This window comes from Numenius arquata, chromosome 2 (assembly GCF_964106895.1).
Source record: "Numenius arquata chromosome 2, bNumArq3.hap1.1, whole genome shotgun sequence".
Taxonomy (NCBI): Eukaryota; Metazoa; Chordata; class Aves; order Charadriiformes; family Scolopacidae; genus Numenius; species Numenius arquata.
The window spans coordinates 64,402,462-64,427,542 of NC_133577.1; the positions used below are offsets into that span (position 1 = coordinate 64,402,462).

Here is a 25,081-nt window from a genome sequence, read left to right on the forward strand (position 1 = left end):
CTCCCCAACGGAACTTGTGCTACCATTTAAAACAATAAAAAAATTATCCTTGCCCGAAAAGAAGGCTAATTACCCTTCACGACGACACTGCCCATCCACTTTAAGATTCAGCTGGAGGGATATAGCTGCAGCTTGGGCGCATTCCCAACAGGGAGAGAAGCCTCAGGCTTTGCTCCTCACCGGAGTCCGGGAAGGATGACGGCTGCTGGGAAAGGAGCAGTAATCCCAAACCGGCTAAGCCAGGCCGCCTTCCACCACACCCCAAGGGCCTTCTCCTCCAACATTGAAATGCTAATCTGATTTTGTAAACCCATAAACAAAAACAAAGAGGAGGACACAAGAGGTAAAAAGCCTCCCTGAACTCCAGCCCCAAACCCGAATGTCCGGCATTCAGGCTCTGTCCTATGGAGCATGATTTTACCCACAGGAGTGGGTCCCACAAGCTCCCATATCAAAATTGCTGGCAGGCAGCATCTTTATGGTCAGATGCATTTAAATGGCCACTTCCACCACATGCTAGAATATCCTTTGTTTCAGAAATCTCCTCAGAAAATAGCTTTTTATTGCAACAACAGACCAGGCACAGACCTGCTATAGCCTTACTTATTGCCCTTTAACAACAGGACACCATCAAATATTAATAATGCTAAAAACTAACTGGCTTCTGCAGCTGGGCTCAATCTTGACCCTGCATATGCTGAACGCACGCTTTCCCTGTCTCCCCCCAAACCCACCCTTATTAAGATCTATGCCTGCCCACTCACACACAAAATGGGGGCAGCACCATCCCAGAGACCCCAGATAGGAGTTGGAGTTGGGTACCTGGGTCTGCCACAGGTTGGCATGGGGCGTGCAGGTCAGCTGGTGAGGTGAACAGGTCCGATGCCTTCCCTTGGAAGGCGAGACGCTAAATCTCAGGGATCACCAGGGACTCGCGATCCCAAGACTTATTGGCCCTGCTCTTTGCTTTCTCTGCCTTTCTTTCAAACCCTGTCAGCGTACCCACATCTGTAGGGTGTCAACACGGGGGATCATTTCTCACCAGCGAATGCTCCCTACCCGAGGGAGCACCACAACCACCTAATTACCCTGAAAGCTGCCCTTTTGTTTCCCATCCTCCCAGTTTTTCTTCTGTCTCCTGACCTGTTTTAGCAGGCATTTCGGGCTGCCTGTCATGTGGAAGCCAGATTTTAAAGACAAAGCAGCAGCAGCTCAGATATTTATCCCTCCAAACGGGCTGACTCCGAGGGCACTGCTGCTACCACCGATATTCAGGGAAGAGGAGGACAGATCCAGCAACTCAGACCATGGGTAAGGGGAAAGCTGTTCTGCATGGAGGAGCGGCAATTCCTTACTCGGGTAGCGGAAGCCAGCCATGGTTAACTTAGGCCAGAAGGTCCAAGGGCTTTTCTCTGCCAAGTTTAGTCTTAGATGACAGTGAAATGTGCTTAATTTGACAGTTTCATTTTAACATGTATGGGCAAAGTCTAGAAGGAGACGGTGGCAACAGCAAAGGAACAGAGTTAGATTATGATAAGGTAGCTTTCCTGTTACCTCAACCCAGTGCTCAGTAGTAAAAATGGATAAAAAAAAATTATAAATGTTGACTCTTCACCCTAGCAATGAAGTAATAGAAAATAGTGTCTTCTGTGTCCTCCTTAAACTATAGGAAATATACTTGTATTCCCGTGAGAGTGCACAAAATACAGTTCCTCAAGCAGCCACTGAAATAGTAGAGAGAATTAGGTGGTCAACAAGGAGTTTAATTAGCGGAATCCTGTCAAATTCATGGAGACAGCCTGGCTCGTTTGGGGCTGTGTGCCCCAAACACACAGGGATGCGTGGGGATGCTTCAAAGGTACAGGAGAACATCTTCTGATCTCTGCTTGACGGTTTCTCCCGAAGAACTGTGAATTGCATCTTTCTTAGCTAATACTTTGCTCTTCATTAGGTGATACAAAGCCATCCTCTCGTTTACAATGCATGCCCGGGCACCAGCTTCCATAAACCCAGTGCGCTTTCTAGGCTATGTGGGGACAGGATTTGTTGGTAGAGCATTGCCAGACATACTGATCACATACCAGGTAGGCCAAACGTCAGCTAAACTAGAGGGTATAATAGCCTGTCATCTTCTCCTCTCCAGGCTCTCGGTAAGAAAAGACCATCTTGGCAGCCCAGCACTGGCCACTTCATGACCATCACCCCCTTCTGCTCATAGTCCCCACATTGGGGAAGCTGCCCTCTCCATTTCACACAAGTGCACCCCAGGCACGCAGGGCAGTGAAGGGTTAATTTAATTAGTTCTGTGTGTGCTCAAAGAATTACAGGCAACTTCATTTAATTATTAAGTAGCCAATCAGGTAATCTCTGTATCTGATTAGCACGCTAATGAAATAATGTCTTCCAGTTCAAAGCTGTCATTCCAATCAGGAGACAGCCCTTCAGCTAGAAGGAAAAGCTGGCCAGGTTTCCATGGACTGAAGGCTTTGGATTTTGGAGAGGGGATGGGAACAGGGAGTGGAAACCTTTACGCCTTCTCTCTCGTTGTCCCTGCCTCTGCACAGAACAGTGTGGTTCCCCCTTCCAGACAGGTGAGAGCATTACCTCCAGAGAGGCTCCCTGATGCTCCAGGCAAGTGTCCTGTGTCACCACCACCTCGCGTCCCTTCTCTTGCTCTCCTAGATGCCCAGGAAGGCTCCAGTTGACAAGAGCCCAGAGAGCGCCAGGCTGTTAGCATATTGCCTAGGCACTGCCAACAGAGAGATCTGCTAAATATGTGGGGCATGACTCTGCTATGGTCCACATGGGAGAAGAGCCACACAGCAAAGCCATTACAGCACTAAGAGGAAGCCAGAAACCCTCCTCCCTCCCCCACGCCGTGCTCTGCTCCTGTGTCATATGCAGTTATTTCCAGCCTGGGGAAAAGTGCAAGGCGGCAGCTGTCACACGAGGCAAGGACTTGCCCCTTTTAAACAGGGATTTCAGGACTAAATGACCCATTACAATTAACACAGCTGCAAGAACTGGGACACTTCCACACAGAAAGGGGCTTTGGGAGTGGGGGAGGAAAAGGAGGAGGAAAGCGGAGGGTTAGGATCATACTTCCAAGACCTGGTGTGGAGTCTCCCACCCCTCCGCTTTTTAAGTATTAGCTCAGCTGTCCTCTTCCAACCACAACCTCAGCCTGAACCCAGCGAGGCAGTGGAGACAGGGTGCTCAGCCCAGCCCAAGCCCACCACACCACCTCCTCCACCGGCCTCTTACTTCTGCGACCTCTCCCACTCAGACTCAGCTTGGAAACCCCCTTTCCAGAAGAGCAGCACCAGCTATTCCACTGTGCTTTTGCCTAATCGCGCACATGCTAACTTTTAATGAGCTAGCCCAGGTTTATCAGCGGAGCTGCAGCAGGATGTGGTTCAGCACGACTGAACCATCCCAGCATTTATCCGAGGAGCCCGAGACAGATGTTGCTGTCCAAGCTCAAGCCTGCGCTGCTGCATCTGTACTTCTGTACATCCTCCACTGCCGGTTTAAATGCTAACTCAGCTCCAATTGCCGCAGCTGCCAGCGTGCCTTTGCAACGCAAGGCGGGCATTCCCATTTCTGAGCGCTAGATCACCTTCCTGGTGACGTTCCCGCTCCACCGATGCATTTCCCAGGAAGACAGCGGAGCCTCAAGGATGCTCGTACCACACAGCACTAGTTTTGTTTAAGTCACCACGCTGAAAACGAATACAGAGAGAATCCCAAGAGAAAGCAGGAAAATTGCAAGCGGTCCCCAGCCGGCCAGCCAGCCAGCTGGCTTTCTATGAGAACGCTGAAGTGTTGACACTTTTTGTTGACCCTTTTTTTCCTGAGCATACCCCATGAAACAAGAAGCAGTGCTGCTGAGAGGGAAGACATATCTCCCTCTCTTCTCTCTGCTGACTGCAGCCATTCCAAATGAAGGAAACCGGTTAGATCAAGAAATTCAGGCTTGGACAGCACAATGAAGCATCCACTAATAATCAATCCCTTCACAGCAGCCTTCCTGCCAACTGGCTACGGACTAGGCAATGATTATAAATTGTAGTTACTCCTCCAAGGAAAAACAGCACAACATCATATGGCGGTCCCCGCTCATCCTTTAATTCTGAAACCAGTCCCGCTTACTAAAATAAGAAGACAAGTCTTCCTAACTGCCCGTCCTGAAAAAAACTCAGCCCTGAAATCCAAAGCTGGGTTCCTCCCAGCTTGTGCTTCGCTATTCACACACACACACACACACCCCCCCTCCAAAAGTGATAAAACTTCTATCATCAAGTTAGCAGAAAATGCTGACAGGGAGAGTTTATGGGCTACTAAGATATTATTGTCACCCCCGTATGTCTGGCATCCCACTACCTCAGGATGGGCACACAGGAGAACCTGCCGAGGTAGAGCTGCTCCAACACTTATTAACCAGCATGCAGATGCAATTTGAGCCCGACTTAAGCGCAAGCGACTGAAGCAGCCACCTGGGGACCCACATTCCTTGACAGCTCCGCCGCCCTGCACATTCCAGCCCCCTCATCCCCCAGCCTTGAAATCAGGTCAGGGAGGCACAGCATGACCTGATCTCCACCTCTGATAGCACCAAGCCCTATCCCATCCCCTCTTGCCACCCTCACCACAGTCAGGCCACATGGGCCGTCTCCCCCCCACAGAGCAAGGATATGGAGATACCCATCCATGCATGTGAAGGGACTCCCTCTCAATGCCATGGCTATTTGCGGATCAGCCATCATCCAAAACTTCCCAAAATGAGAAAGACCATGGGGTTTGGCAGGTCAGGCACTTACTACAGTGAGTAGTTTGTTCCGTCGAGGGACTTGTAACACCCTCCCAAATTACACATTGCCCTTTATGGGATGCCGCAGCAGCTGGAATCGTCTCCCTTCTCACATTCCTTAATAAGCACTTCCATCGGAGAGCAGGGTGGATGCAGGGCATCAGCTGCAGTTAATCATAACCGAGAGCTGGGCTCCCTTTCCCCATCCTCCCCGGCACTATCTGCAGTCTAAGAATATCCATCCAGCACCATCCGTCCTGCTGGGGCAGGGGGAGTCAAGTGGTCTGAGCTCCCAGGCATTACAGGTCTCCCTGTTACAGGAGACTTTCACTCTGCCTCCCCCCAAGCAGCAGCCTTCAGCGGGGCCCCCCGATAGCTGGTTGAGATCCTACAGATCATGGAAAGATAATCCATTGCACTACTAATGCACTACTGCAGCTGTCCATGGAGAAAATCCCCTTTCAACCCAAAAAAAAAAAAAAAAAAAAAAAAAAAAAAGCAGCACCCCTCAAGCCCTTTGATCCTCTCCAACACACAATTATCTTAAGGGCAAAATAGTCTTCTGTGCCTCAGCACCTTGTATCGGGCTGAAAGAAAGGAAATTGAGACTGCTATTCCCTGTTTATTCTACATGGCTGCCCTATCCGACAAGGCAAGCCGCTCCAGCCTCTTCAGCACAGGCAAGCAAATCCTGATGGGTAGATACCTGCATCACTGGGTGACAAAAAGGAGAACTTTTTTGGGGAGACTGGTTTGTTTATTTAAAAGAGAAAAGCCTGCCATTTCTACAAAAGATAATAAAACTTTACACTTTTTTTTTTTTTTTTGGTGTGTGTTCAAGACAGTCAGCTACAGTGAAATTCAACTGATTACAGCTGCGTGTTCGGGTCTGACTTTAGAATGAACAATTTAAAGGACCACTTAAAGGACAATTTAAAGTTGACTGCCATCAACTTCAATTTAAATTTCTTCAAACTACAATGTTAACTGAAAAAAACAAAAAAACAGACAGCAAGCCTTGATTTAGTACCAAAAAAACAACGCCCAAAAACCCTCTAAAGGGCTTGATTAGGGTTCTTCCCCAGGTGCCCCCCTTGCTGCATGACCTCTTGTTACCTGTGCAGTCTCACTCCACCTGCTACCCAGGGCTGCAGCGCGATAAGCGTTTCTTTCAGCAGAAGGGTCAGCTATAAAAAGCCCTTCCCCTCCCCGCTGCCTGTTTCCATTCCTGTGCCGACGCTTCAGTCATGCTGGTACAACCCTCTTGTGGGGCTGAGGAGGGAACCACTCCTGGTTAGATGTAGCTCACTTAAAGAAAAAAAAAAAAAAAAAAAGAAAAAAAAAAAAAAGAGTTGTGTTTTTTAATCCGGGTGAGCAGTTTTACTGCCATCCGTGACGGGTGGTAGGAGCTGCCGTGGGAAGGCAGCTTGAGAATTCATGTCCTCAGGTTCCACCAGACACTGCTGATGAGTCCACACTTACACCACAGGGAAAATGGCCACATGATGTCAAACGCTCCAGTGAATAATACAAAAGATAGGAAAGAAAAAAGTCACTTCTCTAATGCCCCGAAATCCTACTAATTTCAGAGGTACTCACGAGTGCACTTTATACAAGGATTTTTAGGAGACTCATCTAAAAATCCCAACAAAAAAAATATCCCTTGTGCCCATTTCTCCATCAATCACCGATTAATAAATTTTGAGTTCTTGGCTGACTCAAGCAAAAGCAACAGGAGTGCTACACGCAGTTTCTATAGAGTGCTCACCCTACTTGGCCCCTGCAATCATCCTCAACATGTCTACATGTCAACCCACACATGTGGCCTGGGAGCCGCACGATCTTTGCGAGAGGAGGATGCAGAAAAGAGATGAAGTAAAGAGAAGCACTGAGGAATGTCAGACGTGGGGATGTGAAGGGCTGCCATACTCGACGTTCAGACTGGGAACCCTCCTGAAACCAGGACTCTTACTTGCAAGTACAATGTAGTTTGCATTTGAAAATGCATTTCACTTTTACAGAGCACCCTTGATGTTACTTAGTCAGGGGTCATGAAGCAACTTATGTGCTGGGCCAGTTAGCATTAGGCTTAAGTGAGATCTTAAAATACCACAGGAAAGCACAGAAGGGGTCTTGCTTGCTGTTTTTTTCCCCCCTCCTTGTGTATTTTTCAGCATTTGAACCTTCCCAGCACACCAGAAGAGGGAGCCTTTGACTCCTCTCCCATGCTCATCATTTGTTTTATATTAGCAACAATGACAAGCTCTATTAAGAGTCAAGCTCTTTAAGTGAACTCTCACCCTTTGCCTCCTAAAACAAACAAAAAACCCAAGGAAGGGGGGGAAAAAAACCCCACAAACCAAAAACAACCACAACCCTCTTTGCCTTGTGTTATGGATATATAAATATTTTTGCTGTCACACAACTGCCTGTGTACAGGGCTCCCCAGAAATGAGCAAACTAGCTCTGCCTTCCAACCCTTGGCCGTGCAAAGCTCCGGCCCCTTTACAGCAGGCTTAGCTGGAGAGAAAGAGCCAGAGAATTAACGGCTTTATCAAGGAGGAGGAAAAAGACCCTCCAGAGCTCCTTTTACATCACTACCCCCGGCAACCAGAGCTAAACTAAGGCTAGAGTTTCAAGAGCTATGGTGGATCGACCCGGCAGCTTGCGGCTGCCAAAAGCAGGAGGTCCCGCTCCCACCGCAGCACTGCAACCCCCCAAAAGCCCGGTCAGCACCCAGCAAGCAGCTGGGCTGGTGCCCGGGAAGGGGCAGACCACAAAGGCAGAAGCACAGCCAGAGCAAGAGCTTGAAAGGGATTGAGATGGTCCTTCTGGCGGCCAGCAGGCCCTGAAACCAAAGCTTCAGGTTTCACTGCTCCCTCAGCAGCACGTGTGCCCTCCTTCCCACCGGGCTGAACACACCAGCTCCACCACACTGGTGTAAAAACCACCACCTTGTTGCTGAACTAAGCTACGTTACTAGAGGAAAGAGCCGAGCCAGCATGAAGAGCTTGCAACCATTTAAATCCGACCAGTCCCCAAACCGCATTAACCTGGCGGCAGAGGTGGCCTGAGGACCGTTACCGCCCTCATGTTTCAAGTTGTTCAGTATTAATTTTACACGCTGCCTTCTCCAGCCAGCCCTACCCCGCATGATACCAGCAGCTTTGCTTTCCCCAGTGGAGAGCTGGTGTTTTAACTAGGCGTTCGCAGGACGTAAAGAGTTTGTCAAGAATTTGAACCAGCTCTGAAAGCAGTTGCGAGGCCACCTCGGAGCAAAGCAAAGACCTTGACTGCCATCGGCCTGTAGCGTCAAGTTAGTCCTCCGTCCCCGGTAAAGGTGGACTTAAAAGCTCCCCCCCCCCCCAAAAAAAAAGCAGAAAAACATGTGTTCTGGCAGTGAGCAAACCACACTTTTCCCCATCAGCTGTTTTCTGTTCCTCACACAAAAGGCTGCAAACCCCTCCTAATTGCAGGAGCCCTCCACCTAACAGACCCTGCTCTCGGGGCCCTCCTCCCCAGGAACTGGGGGAGAACTGGGGCACAATAGGAAGGAGACCGGCTAAAGGGAATAGATCTGTTAAATTAACACATTTTCTGTCAACCAAATCAGCTGCCCCCAGTGCTATTGTTGGTGAAACAATGGAGACCCCAGGAATGGGCACCCATTAAAAGGAACAAGCCTGCTGAAAGGATACACTCTGAGGCACAGCCTTGTGTGTTTAACAGGATTCTCTACTGTAAGGAAGGAGGAATCACTAGGCTGCATTGTTCCCACCACCACAGCAGATGCTGTTGCTTCTGGTAACGAGGAGGGAGAAAAAAAAAAATAAATAATAAAATAATAATTTTCATACCTAGCTACAATAAGGTTTACAGGATAAATGTTTAATTCGGGAACTTTTAACTGCCTGGCTGTTGTCATTTCTGCCTATAGCCCTTTCCTCGAGGAGATTTTTGCCTGAAAGAAGTCTATGAAAGCATCCATTGCCATTACAAAAGTTAATTCTTCACCCTTCATGCAGGCACTTAACAGATGCCAGGGGCAGAATGGCACAGCTCTGCCGGCATTATTCGCTGGGAGAGAAAGACCGCAGTTAAGCAGGTCCCCGTATAAAGCTGCAACACTTTAAAGGTGTTACTTTTAGCTGGTTTGGTTAGAGTGAATTCCAAAAGCAACAAACTTTTGAGGCCTAATTCAGATGCGCTGAGCAGAAGTTTACATCAGCTGCATTAAATTGGTACAGGTTTGTGGTAGTGTCTTTGTAAACAAAGCAAACTGCAAAGTCGTATTTAAGCTACTACACAAAACATCTTTTTTTTTTTTTTTTTTCCCCTAGAAGGGAAAGACTTGCACCAGATTATCTTAAATTGGTTTTTAATTAAGTTCAGCTTAAACCATTAAACTTGTGGGGACAGAAACACTTCAGCTAACACCATACATGATTTTCAGAGTCAGCTGCACTAGCGGAAGAGGCAATTGCCTCCAACTACTAACACCACAGAAAGTCTGTACTATCAATCCCCGTGTACTCCATCCAAATCTCCAAAATTCTTATCGAGTTTCTCTTTCTCTTCTGCCTTCCACCGCTACAGTCATTCCCCGACTCCCCTGTCACCTAAGTCAGATCCATTCAAAATGTTGCTGTCAAAATAACCTTCCTTATCCATTGTTCAGACACCCTTTGGCTGCGTGCAGTCACTTCTTGTTTCTTTTCAGAGGCTTAAGATAATGTTTTAACTCACATATCAGCCTCCTGAACTACCTATTCCTCTTTTTTTTTTTTTTTTTTGTACCCAATTACACTGGTCTCATTATATAAAATGTAAACACTTGTTAAAAAGTTTCAGATCTACAGTTGGGAAGGATGTGACTTGCATTTGAAATGGAAACTGATATAATGCTTTCCAATTTGCAGACCACTTGAAACAACTGCTCTGAGAAGTATCTCTCTGCCTCCCCCTCCATTAATCTCAATGAACTCTAGAGCCCAATACCGACGTGTAGAGTGTTAATGATTCTATTATGAACAGAATAACTAAGGCAGCAAAAGTGAAGACCAGCAAAGTGAGAACTGCTGCTGGAACAGACACGGGGAGAGGGATAAGGCGCTGCCAAAGCAACTAAACCACACAGTGGAAGGGACAGGTACAAAGAACAATAAAAACAATACTAACCCTCCATTTCATTTTGTTTTTAAACTTGATTTTCAAACAACAAATACCCAGCTCACACCCTCTACTCTGATGAAGCTGATGCTGCCCAGGGGGAAGCAGAGCCACCATGGTATATAACCCAGATCGCAGTGATGCGTAAATGGGTCTCTCCTCACAGTGGGACTCACACTTTTTCTTTTCAATATGCTTGAAGTCCATCATTTTTTCCGACCCTGTCTACTCGCCATACAGCCCCTCTCCCCGCTCTGCCAATTACTCTACCTTTCCTCAGACAACTTGCTTTTTCTAAAGCCGGGTGCTTTATGGTAGAGTTAAGTTTTCAGTGAGCAGATCTATTGTTCGCTCTCATTTCAGTCCTTCTCCCTTCCACTTTACCGTTGCCTACAGCCAATGGGCTAATGGCAAGAGGCATGGACATCCTAATGCCTGAACTATATATTCTACTGAAGAGGCGTTGAATTCAGGCTTACCCTCTATGACTAGAGTTTACCTACATGAATTCACTGACATTTTCATCAGCTTACTGCACCTACTTGTTGCATTGATCTTAATTAGCTTCTAAATTCTTCTGAAGGGAAACTACCTGGCCATCTCAGCTATGATACAACATGATGAGGCATCAGTAGATGCTGTACATGCTACTGTAATACAAATAATAATGCAGCACCAGACCAGAATAGCTATGGAGGGGTGAAGGCTTAGCACTCAGGTACCACACTGCCTGGGCAATTAGACCTATACAAACCACTGACAGAACAGGAAGGTTTTGTCATTTTGGTTTCATGGATCACAGGGGATGCACCAAGAGGGCACAGAGCAAGGGGCTTCACAGATAAATTTCAGCACGACCTAACATAACAGCACACTGGAAGTCAAAGCATACTCAGCCATCCTCTCCTCACTAGGAAAAATAATTTTTTCGAAGTATTAAAATTCTAACACATTTAGAGCTTAACATGTTAAAAAATACTTTTTTGCTTTTAAAGCTGCATCTGGTTTGCACAAATAGAAGAAACCCTGTTCTTTGCTCTCTCCATCACACAGCCGCACCACAGCTCTCCCTCTCTCCACACTCTTCCTCCTCCCATGGGAGCAGTAGCAGCCGCTGGCTTGTAACAGCCACGTAATATCCCTGACAGAAAGAGCCTGTTCAAGAACCGACACAGCAGATACCGCACTATGGGAGGAAAAAAGGTGGGCAAGAATAGCCATACCCTGTCTGTGGGTGGGAGGAGGGTACCTAAAGGTAGAGCCAGATCCCAGAAGTGCTAGGAAGGGGCAAGAGGCGAGGAAAAGCATCTTAAAGCTGTAGTGAAGTTAACAGCAGAGGCAATTTGCCCAAAGGCGCTTTTAAAAACCACAGGAAAAGATTTATGTTTTCCCTGTGTAATGTGGCTTTTCCCCCTTTTCCAAATAAACTAAGTTAACAACAATGTTTTGACTATTTTCAAGCACGTTCTAGAAAGTCACCTCCCCTCGACCTACCAGGGCAGAAGTTCCTAAATGTTTCAGCCCACAGCTCCTGGGAGCACATGCCAAAGAGCTGGGTGGCCGAGCCACGCTGGCTTCTGTCCAGTGTTTTCAGTTGTGCTGAAATACGGTTGAAAACGTTAAATATTCTCCTAATATTTTCGACGCAAACAATCCCTGCAGCTGCCAGGAGGATATTTCAGTTGCAGAGAGGAGGGCACCCAGCCAGGAGAGACTTTGTCACGAGAGGTGTCCCACATTACAGTCCGGTCTTGAAGAGGGAAACAAATCACTCCCTATCATCGCCTGTATTAATTTGACTGTGGAAAGCATCTTTTCTGTCCCATCAAGGCAATGCCTACCACAAAAAAAAAAAAAAAAAAAAAGAAAAAAAGATGTGCCACGTACAGCCAGACCTTCTCCCGCTGGAATACTCTTAGAGTAGGTAAGGACAAACCCACTCGACTCAGATTTTACTAACCACTGAGAAAGAAGCCACAACAACCAAACCAACACATCTCAAAGCCCACTTTTGAAGTGGCATGAAAGTTTTGTACAGCAGATGGCCGACAAGGCAGCCATTTAAAAGGGGGGGTGGGGGGTAACCCACCCCAGAAGGCAGAAGCGCTCTCTGCCCATCCTCAGCGATCCACGTAAAAACACGGCGTGAAGCTGAACGCGTCCCGGAGCACCCGCTCCTGGCCCACTGAACTTTTGACCCGCTGGCAGTGGCTGAACCCCTTCTGAGTCCATCGCCGGGAGATGCTGCGGCGGAGATTTGAAAAGAGGAGCCCTGCGCCACGTCAGGAGCCTGCATCTGCCGGAGCCAGCATGGGGGCCGGCTGTGCCCACCCCCTCCCCAAACAATGCCCAGGGCCCGGCCTGATGGATGCGCTCCTTTCTTCCAGTTTTGGACACCCCTTCCCCGGAGTCTGTGTCTATGCACTGGTCCAGCAAAAAGCAAACAAAACATCTGCTTCCCAGGTTTCTGACATCCAGCTGCTGATGGCAGCTCTGCATCTGGAAGCTTTGCTTTCTTTTGGACCAATAAGCAGAGGGCGAAAGGGTTGCATTTAAAAATAAATAAATAAATAAATAAAAAAGCTCCGTGCTGCCTCCCTGTACTAAAGCCCCCAAACTTCTCAAATACCATCAGCAAATCTGCTCGGCACAGGAGGGATGAGTCCAGATGGCCTATCATTACGGAGCCCTCCAGCTAGCTACGGGCAGACCCATCAGAACTAAAAAAAAAAAAATCTGTGAAGGGGTGGAAAAAAAAACCCCACAAAACAAAAGATAACTACAGCTGGGGATTGTTGTTGTTTTTTTGTTTGGTTGGTTTTGTTTATTTGTTTGTTTTTATGTTTTTTGGGTTTTTTTTTAACATATTGAGACACCAGGTTTTGTCTGGTTTGAGGACTGCAGAGGCTGTAACAGTGAAATTCTAACCTCACCCTCTCCTAAAATTGGGGGGAGGGAGAGAGCCGAGGATGTTTGTTACAAACAGAATTAAGGTTTGTTTAAAACTTTCACTTGTAACAATGTTGTAAGAGTTTAGCACCAAACTCCTGGCGGGAGATACACTGGTATCAGAAAAACAGAAAAAAAAAAAAGCCACCAACCAGGATTTGATTTAAGAGGACCTCGGCCCTCCTTGGCAAGAACATCCTCCAAGAAGAGCCAATTGCATCCAGAGTAAGGCCATCCCTTAGAGACATGGGACGCAGACAGACAGACGTTTGCCATGAAGCTCAAGGAGTGTGAGCATGATCATCCTCCAGCTGAAACCCTCTGAGGTGAGCCTCCTAAGCTCTCCATTTCTGCTTCCACACACAAGAAAAGAAGTCCACCCAAACCACCTGTTTTACTTTGCATCCAAACGGACCAGGGCACTCAACCCTGGCTTACCCATCAGGGGCAGTAACTTCTCAAACCGCTCACGTTGTGCTACAAGCGCACGTCCTCACAATAACCTAAGATAAAGCATGAAAATATTATTTGTAGATGAGCACAGTTTCAGGTTTTGGTGCCTGGCTAAGGCTTTATTTTCCCCTAGTATCTGTCTCAAGTCCTAGCGTTTCCCTAAACCCCTAGAAGAACAGTCACCTCTGTTCTATTCAGACAGACTCCTGAACATCAAAGCCCATCTCAGAGGCATCAGCCAAACAGCCAGAATGGACGCCGGCATTACTAGGTCCAAAATCAAGAGGAGAGCATTCCTCATGCAGCCAAATAAAAAGTCACACAAAGCAGTACTCTTTGAAAGAAAAGTACAAGTCTCTTCACTGTCCATCAGTTTCACATCATGAACCCTTTGGGCAAGCTCTTTGTGCAAAGCGCCGCTCCCCTGAAACCAGGGACGAGACTGGAACACCTTCGTCAGGCAAGGGGTAACGAGATGGTGAGCTTCAAGGAACAGCAAGTTTTGAAACCGCCCGCACTGGGCCGCTCACACTGTGCTGGGGAAGGAGATATTTACTCCCTGTGCCTGAAGACATGGAGTTCCGACAGCTGCATCCGTCCTCTCGCAGCGTCCCGAATTTCACTGCAATTTCCACCATCCCTCGGACAAGCACCATCCTTCGAAACCCGTTTCTGCCGGACACCGCAGGCCATCCACGCACACAAGAGGTTTTTGGCGACATTGTCGGTGGGCTGCTTCTGCTCTGCAACACCCCCAACACCAACCCGTCCGCCCCCACTCCTGGTCCCGGGCATCCCCACCCCCCCAAAAAAAAAAAAAAAAAGCAAGTTAATTTGTTCCGAGTGATGTTAACTCCCCCACCCTAAGCGTGCTCCGGGAACCAAAGGGGAGCCCACATTTACTTCATTTGTGAAGCAAGCCAGATGCTAATTGCCTCCAAAGGTGAAAGGCTAGTGCCTTGGCCCTTTTATCATTGTAAATTCAGGTTCCTTCAAGACTTTGCGCTGCTGGGCCGGGAGAGCCTCCCCCTTTAATGGTTTGGCATCAATAGGAGGGGGAGGGGAGTTCCCTTTCGCAAGAAGTTGCATCATTGAGAGACCTTATCCCCCTTCAAGATTTCGCACCGCATAAGGGATTCCCCCTCTTCAGAAATTCACATCCTGCTCGAGGAGTTTTACTCTTTAGGGCTTCGCGCATCCCATTGAACTTTTAAGCATCTTTGGAATTCGCATTCACGGGGCAATTACTGTCTTAAAAAAAAAAAAAAAAAAAGAAAAAACAAAAACAAAACAAAACAAAAACCCACACGCCGCCACCACGTTATTCACCCCGGTTTATTGCCAACGCGCTGGCAAGAATAGCTTTTCACAGCAAGCACAAAAGATTTCCTACCAGGACACACTTTGTTTGTAACATTTGTAGCCAGAGCACAAAATATTTACGGAACATTAGCCACGCACCCGAAAACGAGGATTTAAAAAAAAATAAAATAAAATAAAATAAAGGGAAAAATAAAAAAGAGAGGGGACGACACGGGGACAAGAAAGTTACAGAGGAAAACGGGTAAAAAGGTACGAAAGGCGAAAGGTTTCCCTGCGCGGGGGGAAAGGCACCGTCGCTCGCCCGGAGCTTCCGCGGAGCCGCACAATGAGCGGCGCGGTGCCCCGCGGGGCAGCCCCCCGGCCTCGCCGGGATGCGGGGGAACGGCCGCAATTCCCGACGCCCGGCTCGGCGGTGACCCTCCGCGCCCCCCAACCCCGCAGCGGCACCGGCCAGGTGGAGACCTCCTTCCTCCAACAAAAGGGACCAACTCGGGCACGGGCTGGGGACCCCCCCAACCACAACCGCGGGTACCCCTGAAGGAGGTAGGGGGGTTACCGGGGCCGGGCCTGCTTCTCGCCGCCACCATTTTGGGCACGGGGGACCCACCGCCGGCTCCGTGCCGCGGCTGTGTCCGTCCCGTTGTGTCGTGTGTCCCCCCCCCCCCCCAACCTTTGTGTGCGGACACCGGCCCGGCGGAACAATGCGGCCCGGCGGCGGCTGGCCCCGCCGTGCGCCCCCACCGGCTCCGAAGCCAGGGGGGGGGGTCCTGCCCGCCGCCGCCCCGGGACGGGCGCGCCGAAAGTTTGCGAGAGCGCCCGGCAGGGATAGGGAAGTTGTTGGATCTGCCGCAAATGGAGTGGGGACCCCGCGCTGCATCCCCCCGGGACTCAGCAGCTCGCCGCGGGGTGGTAGGGGATGCCCCCCTACCCCAGCGCCGGGCACGGGGAGCGGGGACCCGCTGGGCAGCGGGAGCACGGCGGGGAGGGCGCGGCGGCAGGGAAACAGCCCGGCGGGCTGCCCGCAGCCTGCGGGGGGCCGGCGGCCGCGGGTCTCTCACCTCGATCTCGAAGTCGGGCAGGCGGAAGGCGGTGCGGAAGAGGGAGCAGAAGTGCGCGATGGCCGGGACTTCCCACCAGGAGCGGAGCTCATCCAGCGCCACTGCCGCCTCCGGACCGCCGGTACCGGCCACGCCGCCGCCACCCCCGCCGCCGCCGCAGCCGCCGTCCTCCTCCGGGCACATCTCCCGCCGCCGGCTGCCTGCCTGCTGCCTGCCGCCCGCTCGCTGCCTCACTCCAGCGGGCGGCTGCGTGCCGCCGCCGCTCGGCGCTCCGGCTCCGCCCGCCCCCCGGCGCCACGCCGCTCTCAGCGGCCGCCCCCCGGCGGCCCCGCGCTGCCCCCTCGCTGCCGCCCGCGCATGGGGCGGCTCGGCGCCGGCGCGGGGGCGGCTAGGGCCGGCGGGGGCGCTGCTGCTGCCCCTGCCGCCAGCGGCCGCCGCTGCGCGGACCCATCCTCCTCCTCCTTCTCCTCCTCCTCTTCCTCCGCCGCCGCCCGCGCCCCGCAGTGCAACCGCCGCGCCGCCGGGAACAGATGGGCCCGGGGCGGCGGGGGGGGGGGGGACAGGGGGACCGGGGACGGGCGGACGGACCCGGGAAGGGAGGGGCGGGGTCCCGCGCGGGAGAGGGGGGCGGGGCTCGAGGCGGGAGGGCGAATGGGGAGACGAGAGTGGCTCCTGGGGGGCGTGGCCAAAAGGCGTGAGGGCGGGGGTGGGCGGAGCCCGGGCACGAGGAGGGGGTGGAGCCGGCCCTCATCACAACAACAGCCCCCCCCGCGCACACATGGCTCCGCCCCTGGTGGGCGGGGCCGCCTGGGGTGGGCGGGGCGGGGCGGCAGCGGCCGTTGTCCCTCGGACGGGGCGGCCCCGCTGTGCCCCCTCTGCTCCGGGGCGGGAAGGGGCGCACCGGCCTCCTGTGGGCGGTGCCCGCCCGCTCCTCCGCCGGAGTGAGGCGACGGGACGAAACGCCGCTCGGGGCTGAGCCCCTCGGGGAGGTGTCGGGGGACGTCCCCGCCGACCGGCGATCTTCTCGCCCCGCTCCCCTCCCTGCCTGCGGCCTGCCCTCGGGGTCACCCCCCTCAGCCTCTCGCCGGTGTCTGGCCTCGGCCCCTTCCCGGGTGGATCTCCCTCCTCCTCCGGTCCCCAGGGCGCCCAGGAAGGTGCCTCAGACCCGGTGCCGGGCCTGTGCCCCCCGGCCCGGGCACTCCGGCAGGTCACCAAGGGTGGCAGCAGCTGCTTGGGGTGGTGGGAAGCTGCTGGGGCTGCTGTGAAGCGGGGAGCCCTCCTGGATTTCTGTTCTTTATATTTTTGAGTGAGGGAGCCCAAGGGGCACTTCTGGTTCTCCCCTGCCCTGAAGCATTGTAGCATCTCAGTGGTACACCCAGTGCCTCCGTCTCTCTTGGCTCTGAAATGAAGAGGTTAACACTGCCGTGTTTTGAAAATCATCCAGCAACTTTGAGGATGTTTTGGGGTTGGGTTTTTTTTTTTTTTGCAGGACTGCCCTAATGAGACATAGAGCTTCAGTGAAACACCGAGCTGCTACAGCTTTGCGTGCCGTCACCGCATCACTTCACAGCCTCTCAGTTTGCCTCCATAGCCCAGCTTCAAAACAGTTGCAAAGTGTCACTGTGCACAGCTGCACCAGCTTAGGGTCTTACCTCCAGTGAAACCATTCCAAAGCCAGTGTTTAACCACAGTTTGGGACTTCCTTCCCTCCACTCCTTCCTACCTTCACTGGACGGGGCCATTTTTGTACCAGTCCCATTTTTCCTAGCCTTTCATTTCCTTTATTCCATTAACTTTCTCATCTTTAGCTTCTCCTCTTCACACCTTACATTCCCTTGCTGCTTCCAGTGCCATCTCTGACAGGCTGAGGGTGATGGGCCGCTGCTCATGAGTGCAGGGGCTCAGCACAGGGCGGCAGAGCCAGGGGGACACGGAGATCAGGCTGGGAACCGACCGGACAAATCCCACGGCCCGGTGGTCACCTGCACGGATGCAAAGAAGCAGTGAAATGCCTGAGATGGGTTTAGAAGGAGAGCGGGACCTCCCCTTTCCGGAGCAGCCTGAAGAGTGGCTGGATCAGGCTACGGGGAAACCACATTCCGCATGCCCCATTCTGCCTCTGACTTGGAGGCATCAGAGAGGGAAAGGCCAGTGGCATCAGTCAGCATCATTCTATTGCTGCTGAGCTCGTACCAACTGACATAAAGCAGCCTGATTTCAGAGTCTGCAACCTCAAGCATGTACTTTTGGGACTTTCAGGGTTCCCTCTCTCTCTTTCCCTTCAAAATGAACTTGGCAACAGAGAATAAGGTGAAGGCATAAATTCTGTGCTGTGCCATAGGCCACTGCCTAATAGCCTGACCCGGGAAAAACTTTGGCCAAGAGTGGGAACAGCTAGTTAAGAGAAGAAACAAATCAAGAGACAGCAGCACAGCTTGGCAAGAATGAACAAGCTCTAATTTCATTGCCCTTTTTCATATTGCAGGATCAAGGGATACCCAGCGAAACTGGAAGGAAGCAAATTTAAAATGGTGCAAGGAAATATTTGTACCATGTGTAATTAACACATGGCATTTGTTACCATGAGGTTTCATTGAGGCCAGGAGATTAGCAGGATTCAGAAAAGGATTAGACATTTATATGGATACTGAGAACATTCATGGTCACATTAGACAGGATATAAATAAATTTTAGAAGGGATATAAACCATCAGGCTTCAAGGCACAACATAACCACTAACTGATAGTCAGGGATTAGGGAGAAACTTCCCTTGTGGGGCAGGTTATTCTATAATTGTCCAATACAGGGTTTCTTGCACCTTTCTTTGAAGTATCAGAGAATGGCACTTGTTGAAGTGAGAAGCTGGATGAGGAGGGCTACTGGGCTGACCTGGTATGGCAACTGCCACGCTCTTCGGGTGGCTGCGAGGGTTACTTGAGAAACAGAGTGGTAAAGAGGATGATATAAAAGGTAGCATCGTGCTTCTTATATCATTCCTGAGACACAGACCTCACCCTCCTTTGCTATTAATTTCACACCCACAGCATAGATTTCCAAGGCCTTCCCCACCAAGGCTTTTGCTAAAATGTACACTATTTGATTGGTTTATTAGTTACCTTTTTAAGTACAGACTTTGCGTCTGCTTTCCCCTCCAAAAAAATCCCTTTTGACTTAGTTAACTTATTATTTGTAGGAGACCAATATGTTATATTGAAACCCTGACTCTGTTTCAAGGCGTAATGACTCCAAGACCTGAGCTTCAGCAAGGCAGTGTCTGATCTCTCTTGTGTATTTATCTGCCTGCACTGGATCAAACCAGCCCCAGCTACAGTATGGTAACTGCTGAAGAGGAGAGTGCAGGCTAACTTATAGTACTTATAGCCAACACACAGAATCACTGTAAAATACCAATAGCTTGTGTGAGAAATCTCGGAGTGATAAATCCTCAGACATAGTTTCCTTTGGGTCAGTTACAGAACTCTCCGGTATTACTTACTGCCCCATTCTTTGATTCTTCCATGGAGCAAACTTTTTGTCCTCTGGTCATGTAAGGGGAGTTTATGCCGCATTTCTGTCTTGCTCTATCCCAACATTCCTCCCTGAATTCCTGTAATGTCCAGCCATGGCTTATCTTACTGCTGCATCTTTGCTTGTTCTTGACACTAGGTCAAATGGCTTTGTAGTATCCCCGCTCTCTATCCCACTGAGAATTTTGTGAACCTTCATGAAGACTCGTAGTCTCTCTTTTTGTCAGAAGAGCTACGGTCCTGATTTTGCCTAACATTTTTTTGAATTAATTTGGCTCCCTCTATCGTCCCCATTATTTCTGTCGGACTGTATTTTCTCTTATATTGTTCTTTTTATGCAGTGATGCTGGGGGCCGCCCGTGATCACTTAAGGTTGCTTCACTTTGCCAGATTCTTACACTGTTCTTAAATCACTTCTTTAGATGTATTATTCAAGCACAAGAATCTCTGCTCTCCCACTGCTGTTTAACTGTAGGCAAAGACTTGGTGAGTACAATATGGCATTTCCTCTTCTTTGATAAATACCTCCGTTCACAAATCCATGCACTTCTCCCTTTCCAAGCCACCTTTGGTTATGAGTTTCCTGTTCATAACTAACAAAACCAAAGCCTGCTTTGACCAGTCTCCTTTCCCAGTATGCTATATTCTTCCTTTCGATAATTTTTTTTTCTAGGCTATTGGTAAGACTTCACTTACCTACTGATTTTTCAGCTCAATATCCAATCCTGGCTGCTCACTTCATACTTACACTCCTCCCCTATTTTCCATGCTGTTTCTCTTCCTTTCTTCCCAATCTGGCTGTAAGTTGAGTGCTTGTACCATGTAGAACCACACTGAGAAAGAATTCTGAGGGTGATGGACCACATCAGTGTCTCATGTTTTTGTTGTTCAAAGTCATCTTTGGATTTCTGAGCTCATGTCCTTGAGAAAAAAATTAAAAGTGCCACAAGCAAATAAAAAAGTTGTGGGAGATGCAGGGACTGAATGTCCCCATTCCGGTAGGACAAATCCTTTCACCTGGAAACAAAAAGAAGGGAGGAATGCTTTCCACTTTCTCCAAAAAGACCTGCAATATGTGCCAGATTTGGCAAAGCTCAAATGTAATATTAGGTAAATGTAATATTAGGTTAATGACACGTAGCTCTCTTGTAGCCCACCTCTGAAAGGGAATGGATTGCTGACAAGTACAGGTCAGTTCCTCACCAGCTGAAGCGATATTATCCTTAATAAGGATCTCTTTTAAAAAAAATGTAACTTCCTTGCATTTCCACTTCGTGGCTTTAAGCTAAAGCCCCACTGAGTAGATTTCTATAAACTAGGTACAGGAGGACTTGTAGCCTTTCCCTTGTAAGGACTCAAAAGCACTTGCGGAAGGACCAGCCAAACCTCAGACTCTGTTCTCACTGGCAGGACATTCTCAGAAGCATGGGTCTTTGGGGGTTTCATGTTTTCCTAATTCAGGGGGAACAATTTAAGAACAGATTAAACCAAACATTTCTTCAAAAAAGAACTTTTGCATTCCATTGTGTGAATTGCTTCAGCTCCCTCTTCTAGCACATCTGTATTGTGTTGCTTCCTTGATTGTGTTGACCTCCCTCAATAGTCCAGCACTAGCAAATCTCACCACCTTTGCTTCTTTTTGCTCTCTGAGTTACGAAGTAGAAGACAGTTGTGATTTAGCCTCCTACTTTCACCCCTAGCCACTTGTACCTTCTAGGTCTCTTTATAATTTGATCCATCTTCAAGTTCCTTATTCCCTTTTCAAGGCCTCCTGAGCAAAGAGATTTTGTGGTTTACACAGCATGGTTGAAAAGCTTCCTGAACAGAGCAAAGGCTGAAGTGGAGTACTTAGCACTGGGGTCTGGCTTTAATCCCTTGATCTGCCTTTCTGATCCAAACAAGTCAAGGAAACTGAGGCACATATGGTGAAAATGAGAGCACAGGTTTTTCTGGGTAGTGGTGGGGCTGGGGTTGTGGGGGCAGCTGGAGGGATCACAGAAGAGGTGTGAAAGCAGGTGAGAAGTTTTGCTTCCTGTGACTAAACCAGGAGAGTCGAGAGAAGAAAGCCATATTTGGTTTCCATAATTACTTATTTTGAGCCACTAGTTGTGGTTTTAGAAGGAGGGACAGCAGTGGCACATAGGGGCTGAATAAGATGCGTGAAAGCCAACAGGAGTGGAACAACCGGGGAAGTCTGGTTTCTTTGACAAGAAAGTGCTGAAGGAGAGGAAAACAGATGTGGAATAGAGGACATGGGTGTAGTCAAGAGACTGTGTAGGATGAAGGAGACGCAAGGGAAGCAGGGGATGAGAGAAACTGGTGAATGCTGTGAGAGGTAGAAAGCGGAGGAGTCTATACATCTGCTTCCTAATCAGGAGGGAGTATATGGAAAAGCCTGTAGTCACAAACACTTGGGGAGTGGAAGGAGCAGGAATGCTGTGAGGAAGAAAGGGAAAGAGCGGAGAGTGGCTGAAAGAGATGGTAAAGTCAGGGAGGGAGAAGCTGAACAGAGAAAAAGGAAGAGATGCATAGTGAAGGCAAGGTCAAGCAGAAGGCTCTGCTGGCGAGTGGGTTACTGCAGGGTTGAATAAGGTGGTGAGATGAGGAAGGTACAAAATGTGAGGTCTGAGCAGCCTGACAATGTGAAAATTTAAGTTATCAAGAGAAAAGACGAGGGAGTCAATAAAAAGGAGAGCCAGATGTTAACGCAGAAAATTAATGGGGAAGAGATGAGTGGGTGCAGACAACAGCTGCTGAGCGGAGGCATGAGAGAGAACAGGGTCTGCCTGGACAGTGCTGGAAAGTGTGGGAGACAGGACTACCACAAGAAAAAAAACGGCATTCTCACTTATTCGGCACTACGGTGTATGAACCAGCTTGCACAAGGTCTGTTGCTGAAGTCAGGTATATGGTATCGATACAGCTACATTTTAAACTTCAGCTAACATAAACAGGGCTGCAGATCTAGCTGGGACAGAACGTTTTCTCTTTAGCTTTGAGTAAGCAGGAGGTTTGCCGTGATTCCTGCAGCCTGCATCACGGGCAACGTGGATTTGAGACTCATCTGCTCAAGAACCTGTTGCCTGGTCAGGCTGCAACCCTCCAACTTCTCACGTGCAGACCCGAGCTCTTACGCCGTGGAGAGTGCAGTTGCAGAAGTGGGGTGCAGAATTTGTTTCACCTCCTGGGTGTACACATTCAGTCTGTTCAAGGTACAGGTAAAAGCAGTCACTCCTGCGAACCTGACCTAGCATCTGAAAAACTCATCGGTGCTTTTTGTAGTATCCCAGATATTTCCTTCACAACACTATTTGCAGCTGAGCAAACCATCGGGAAGTGGGAGTAATTTCACGTTACTGAAGTGTAGCCACTCTTTCCAGGAAGCATAACAGCAGTCACACCATCACTGTCAGTTAAGGCAGAAAATTAACAACATCGTGCCCTTTTTAGCTTTCCTCGGCTCTCTTAGTCAAAAAGCATCTACCTACTGGCAATTTGGCTAGCACTGATGTGGCAAAGCACCCTCTATCGTGGCTCCTCTCCTGTGTGCTTTGCTGAACTACATATCAGACCAACAGATCTAAGCCTTAGGTCTCAACAGATTTTCTGCTCTTAATCCATTGGGGCTGAAAAACACAGGTTGTAACTTGACGTTTTGTCCCCTAGAGAGCAACCAACAGGCGAGCGATAATTTGCGGCAACGGATTTAAAGCTAGGGAATCTGGGTCTTTCCAGATCTTCCCCAAAGAGTGGCACTGAGAGGGGGCCCCACCGCATCTGCGTTTGTTTGTGGTCAGCCATGCTCGCAGCCGCTGCCAGGCGCTGGTCCGTACACCCAGCGGAGAGAGGAGCCAGAGGCGGTGGGGCTGGCTTGGATGGCTGCAAAAGAAGAGGGTGAGCTAGTGATCTGCCCTGGAAACCTCGGCGGGAAGCAGAGCAGAGAGACGCAAGCAAACCCCAATGCTTTCATGCCTTTCCAGGTCTGTTGTCTCTACTTCTGCCGTCCGCAGCTATTCCGCAGGCAGCAGCGCTATGGCCTAAACAAAGAGATATTTTAATTGTTTCCAGACCAGCGGTTAGCAACGGTGCTGATAGGCGTACTGTGCTCTCCAGTACTGGTTCCTACAGACTGCCTCCGAACTCCCGGTGAGAGGCTCATTGGGATTCACCGCCGCAGCCGGAGCTTGTTCGGCTCAGGTGCAGCATGCTGTGGAGGCAAGGAGCTCACAGGCAAAGAGAACAGCCCCCGATGAAATGCAGAGGATGCTTCACGGCAGGGCGGTGCTTCACGTGTAGGAGAGTTCCCCATCATCCCTTCCAGGAGAGAAAAACTAGGTTCCTTTAGGGGAATTAAAAGACCATTTTGCTTACAACCCATAACGATGAGGTTCTCTGCTCAACGCCTTCTTAGACGGGGATTAGAGGTATCCAAGCAGCTCTGGCAGTGCAGCTGAAATTTCCTTTGTTGTACCCAGCCTTCCATAGGCTGGAACTAAAGACGCTCTGCGAGGGAAAGCTTAGTCTCCTGTCTAAAGCCACTCATCTCAGAGAGCTACGAGAGGTTTTGCTGGTTACTTACCAGTGTGGAGCAAGAGGGTTCCCATTCAGAACTGGTGCCAAAGCTGAGGGAGGTTTCCAGGCCAGATTCAACGTTGATGTAAACCACTAAGCCCATACAAATTAAAAAATGGGATGGTTGTGTGCATACCAACTACTACAGCTGTTGCAGGGGTTGGAAAGGCAAGACCCTGGACGGTTTAAGCTAACACAGTCCTTTCCAACACTTTATTTGACACCCACCTATTGGTTGCTTTTCCTGCTACGCTGCTTCTGCGGTGAGGGCAACTCCCGAAGGCCAACTTGTTGTGACTTCACCAGCCCCCATTTGCAACCTCACTGATACCTCCGCTCATTGCTGCCGCATTTGGCTAGGGAGATATTCAAATCCCATTCCTTCCATAGCAGTCAACAGAAATGAAAAGTAGTTTGTTTCTAAATCCTGCTAAGAATGGGATACCAGGTTACACTGATCTAGAAATAAGGCAGAGCCTCATGGAGGACTGAGTGGTGGTTCCAGCTCTTTCACTGAATTGCTCTGTGCCTTTGAGTAAATCAATTCATATATATCTTCCTCATCTATAAAATTGGAACGGTCCTATTTAGATACCTCAGGGAGGTTGCGAGGCTTAATTAGTTAATGCTAGTGCCTTGTCAGCTCTCATTACCATGGTATCTCAGTGTTTATTGCTTTGAAATTGTAAAATGCTACTTACATGCTAAATATTATTATTCTAGGTGAGATGGAGAGACTTAATCCAGTTTCTCTGTAAATACCAAAAGCAGGGAATTGAAATTCCTGGTAATGGCTTTAGTATGAGGTCTGGCCTACTTGGAGAAAAGTTTCCCTGACATATAACAAAATTGATTTATTTCCAGATCCCTAATGTAGATGATCTTGAATCAGTTTAAGCTGCACTTTTACTGGTTTGCTTAATTCAGTACATGTAATTAAACTCACACGGCATAAACACAATTTAAACTCATTTAGACACATATCTACTAGGATTGGGTTTCAGTGCAAGGAAAACAGCTAGGGTCTGGCATAAATAATTCAGGCAGGTCTCAATCAGAACGAGGTCCATGAAAGACTTTCAAAACCTGTTTGGATGTCAAGCCACCCAGAGAAAAGTCATTGTAGGCAGCTTGAAGGGGGGGGTTGGCTGGCAGATTCATGGAGAGAAGAGATTTTAAGTGCCCAGCCTCAAAGGGAAAGAGCTACTGACTAATCCAGT

At 49.4% G+C, this 25,081-nt stretch overlaps 1 protein-coding gene across 1 annotated transcript in view; it reads right to left on the bottom strand.

Moving 5' to 3' along the window:
- The window catches only part of CECR2 (CECR2 histone acetyl-lysine reader), a 98,539-nt gene extending 82,594 nt beyond the window's left edge, over positions 1-15,945 (bottom strand). Inside the window, exon 1 of the mRNA XM_074167419.1 lies at positions 15,763-15,945. Coding sequence (XP_074023520.1) covers positions 15,763-15,945 — 183 coding nt within the window. The remainder of the gene's footprint in view (positions 1-15,762) is intronic.
- Between the last annotated feature and the right edge of the window lie 9,136 nt (positions 15,946-25,081).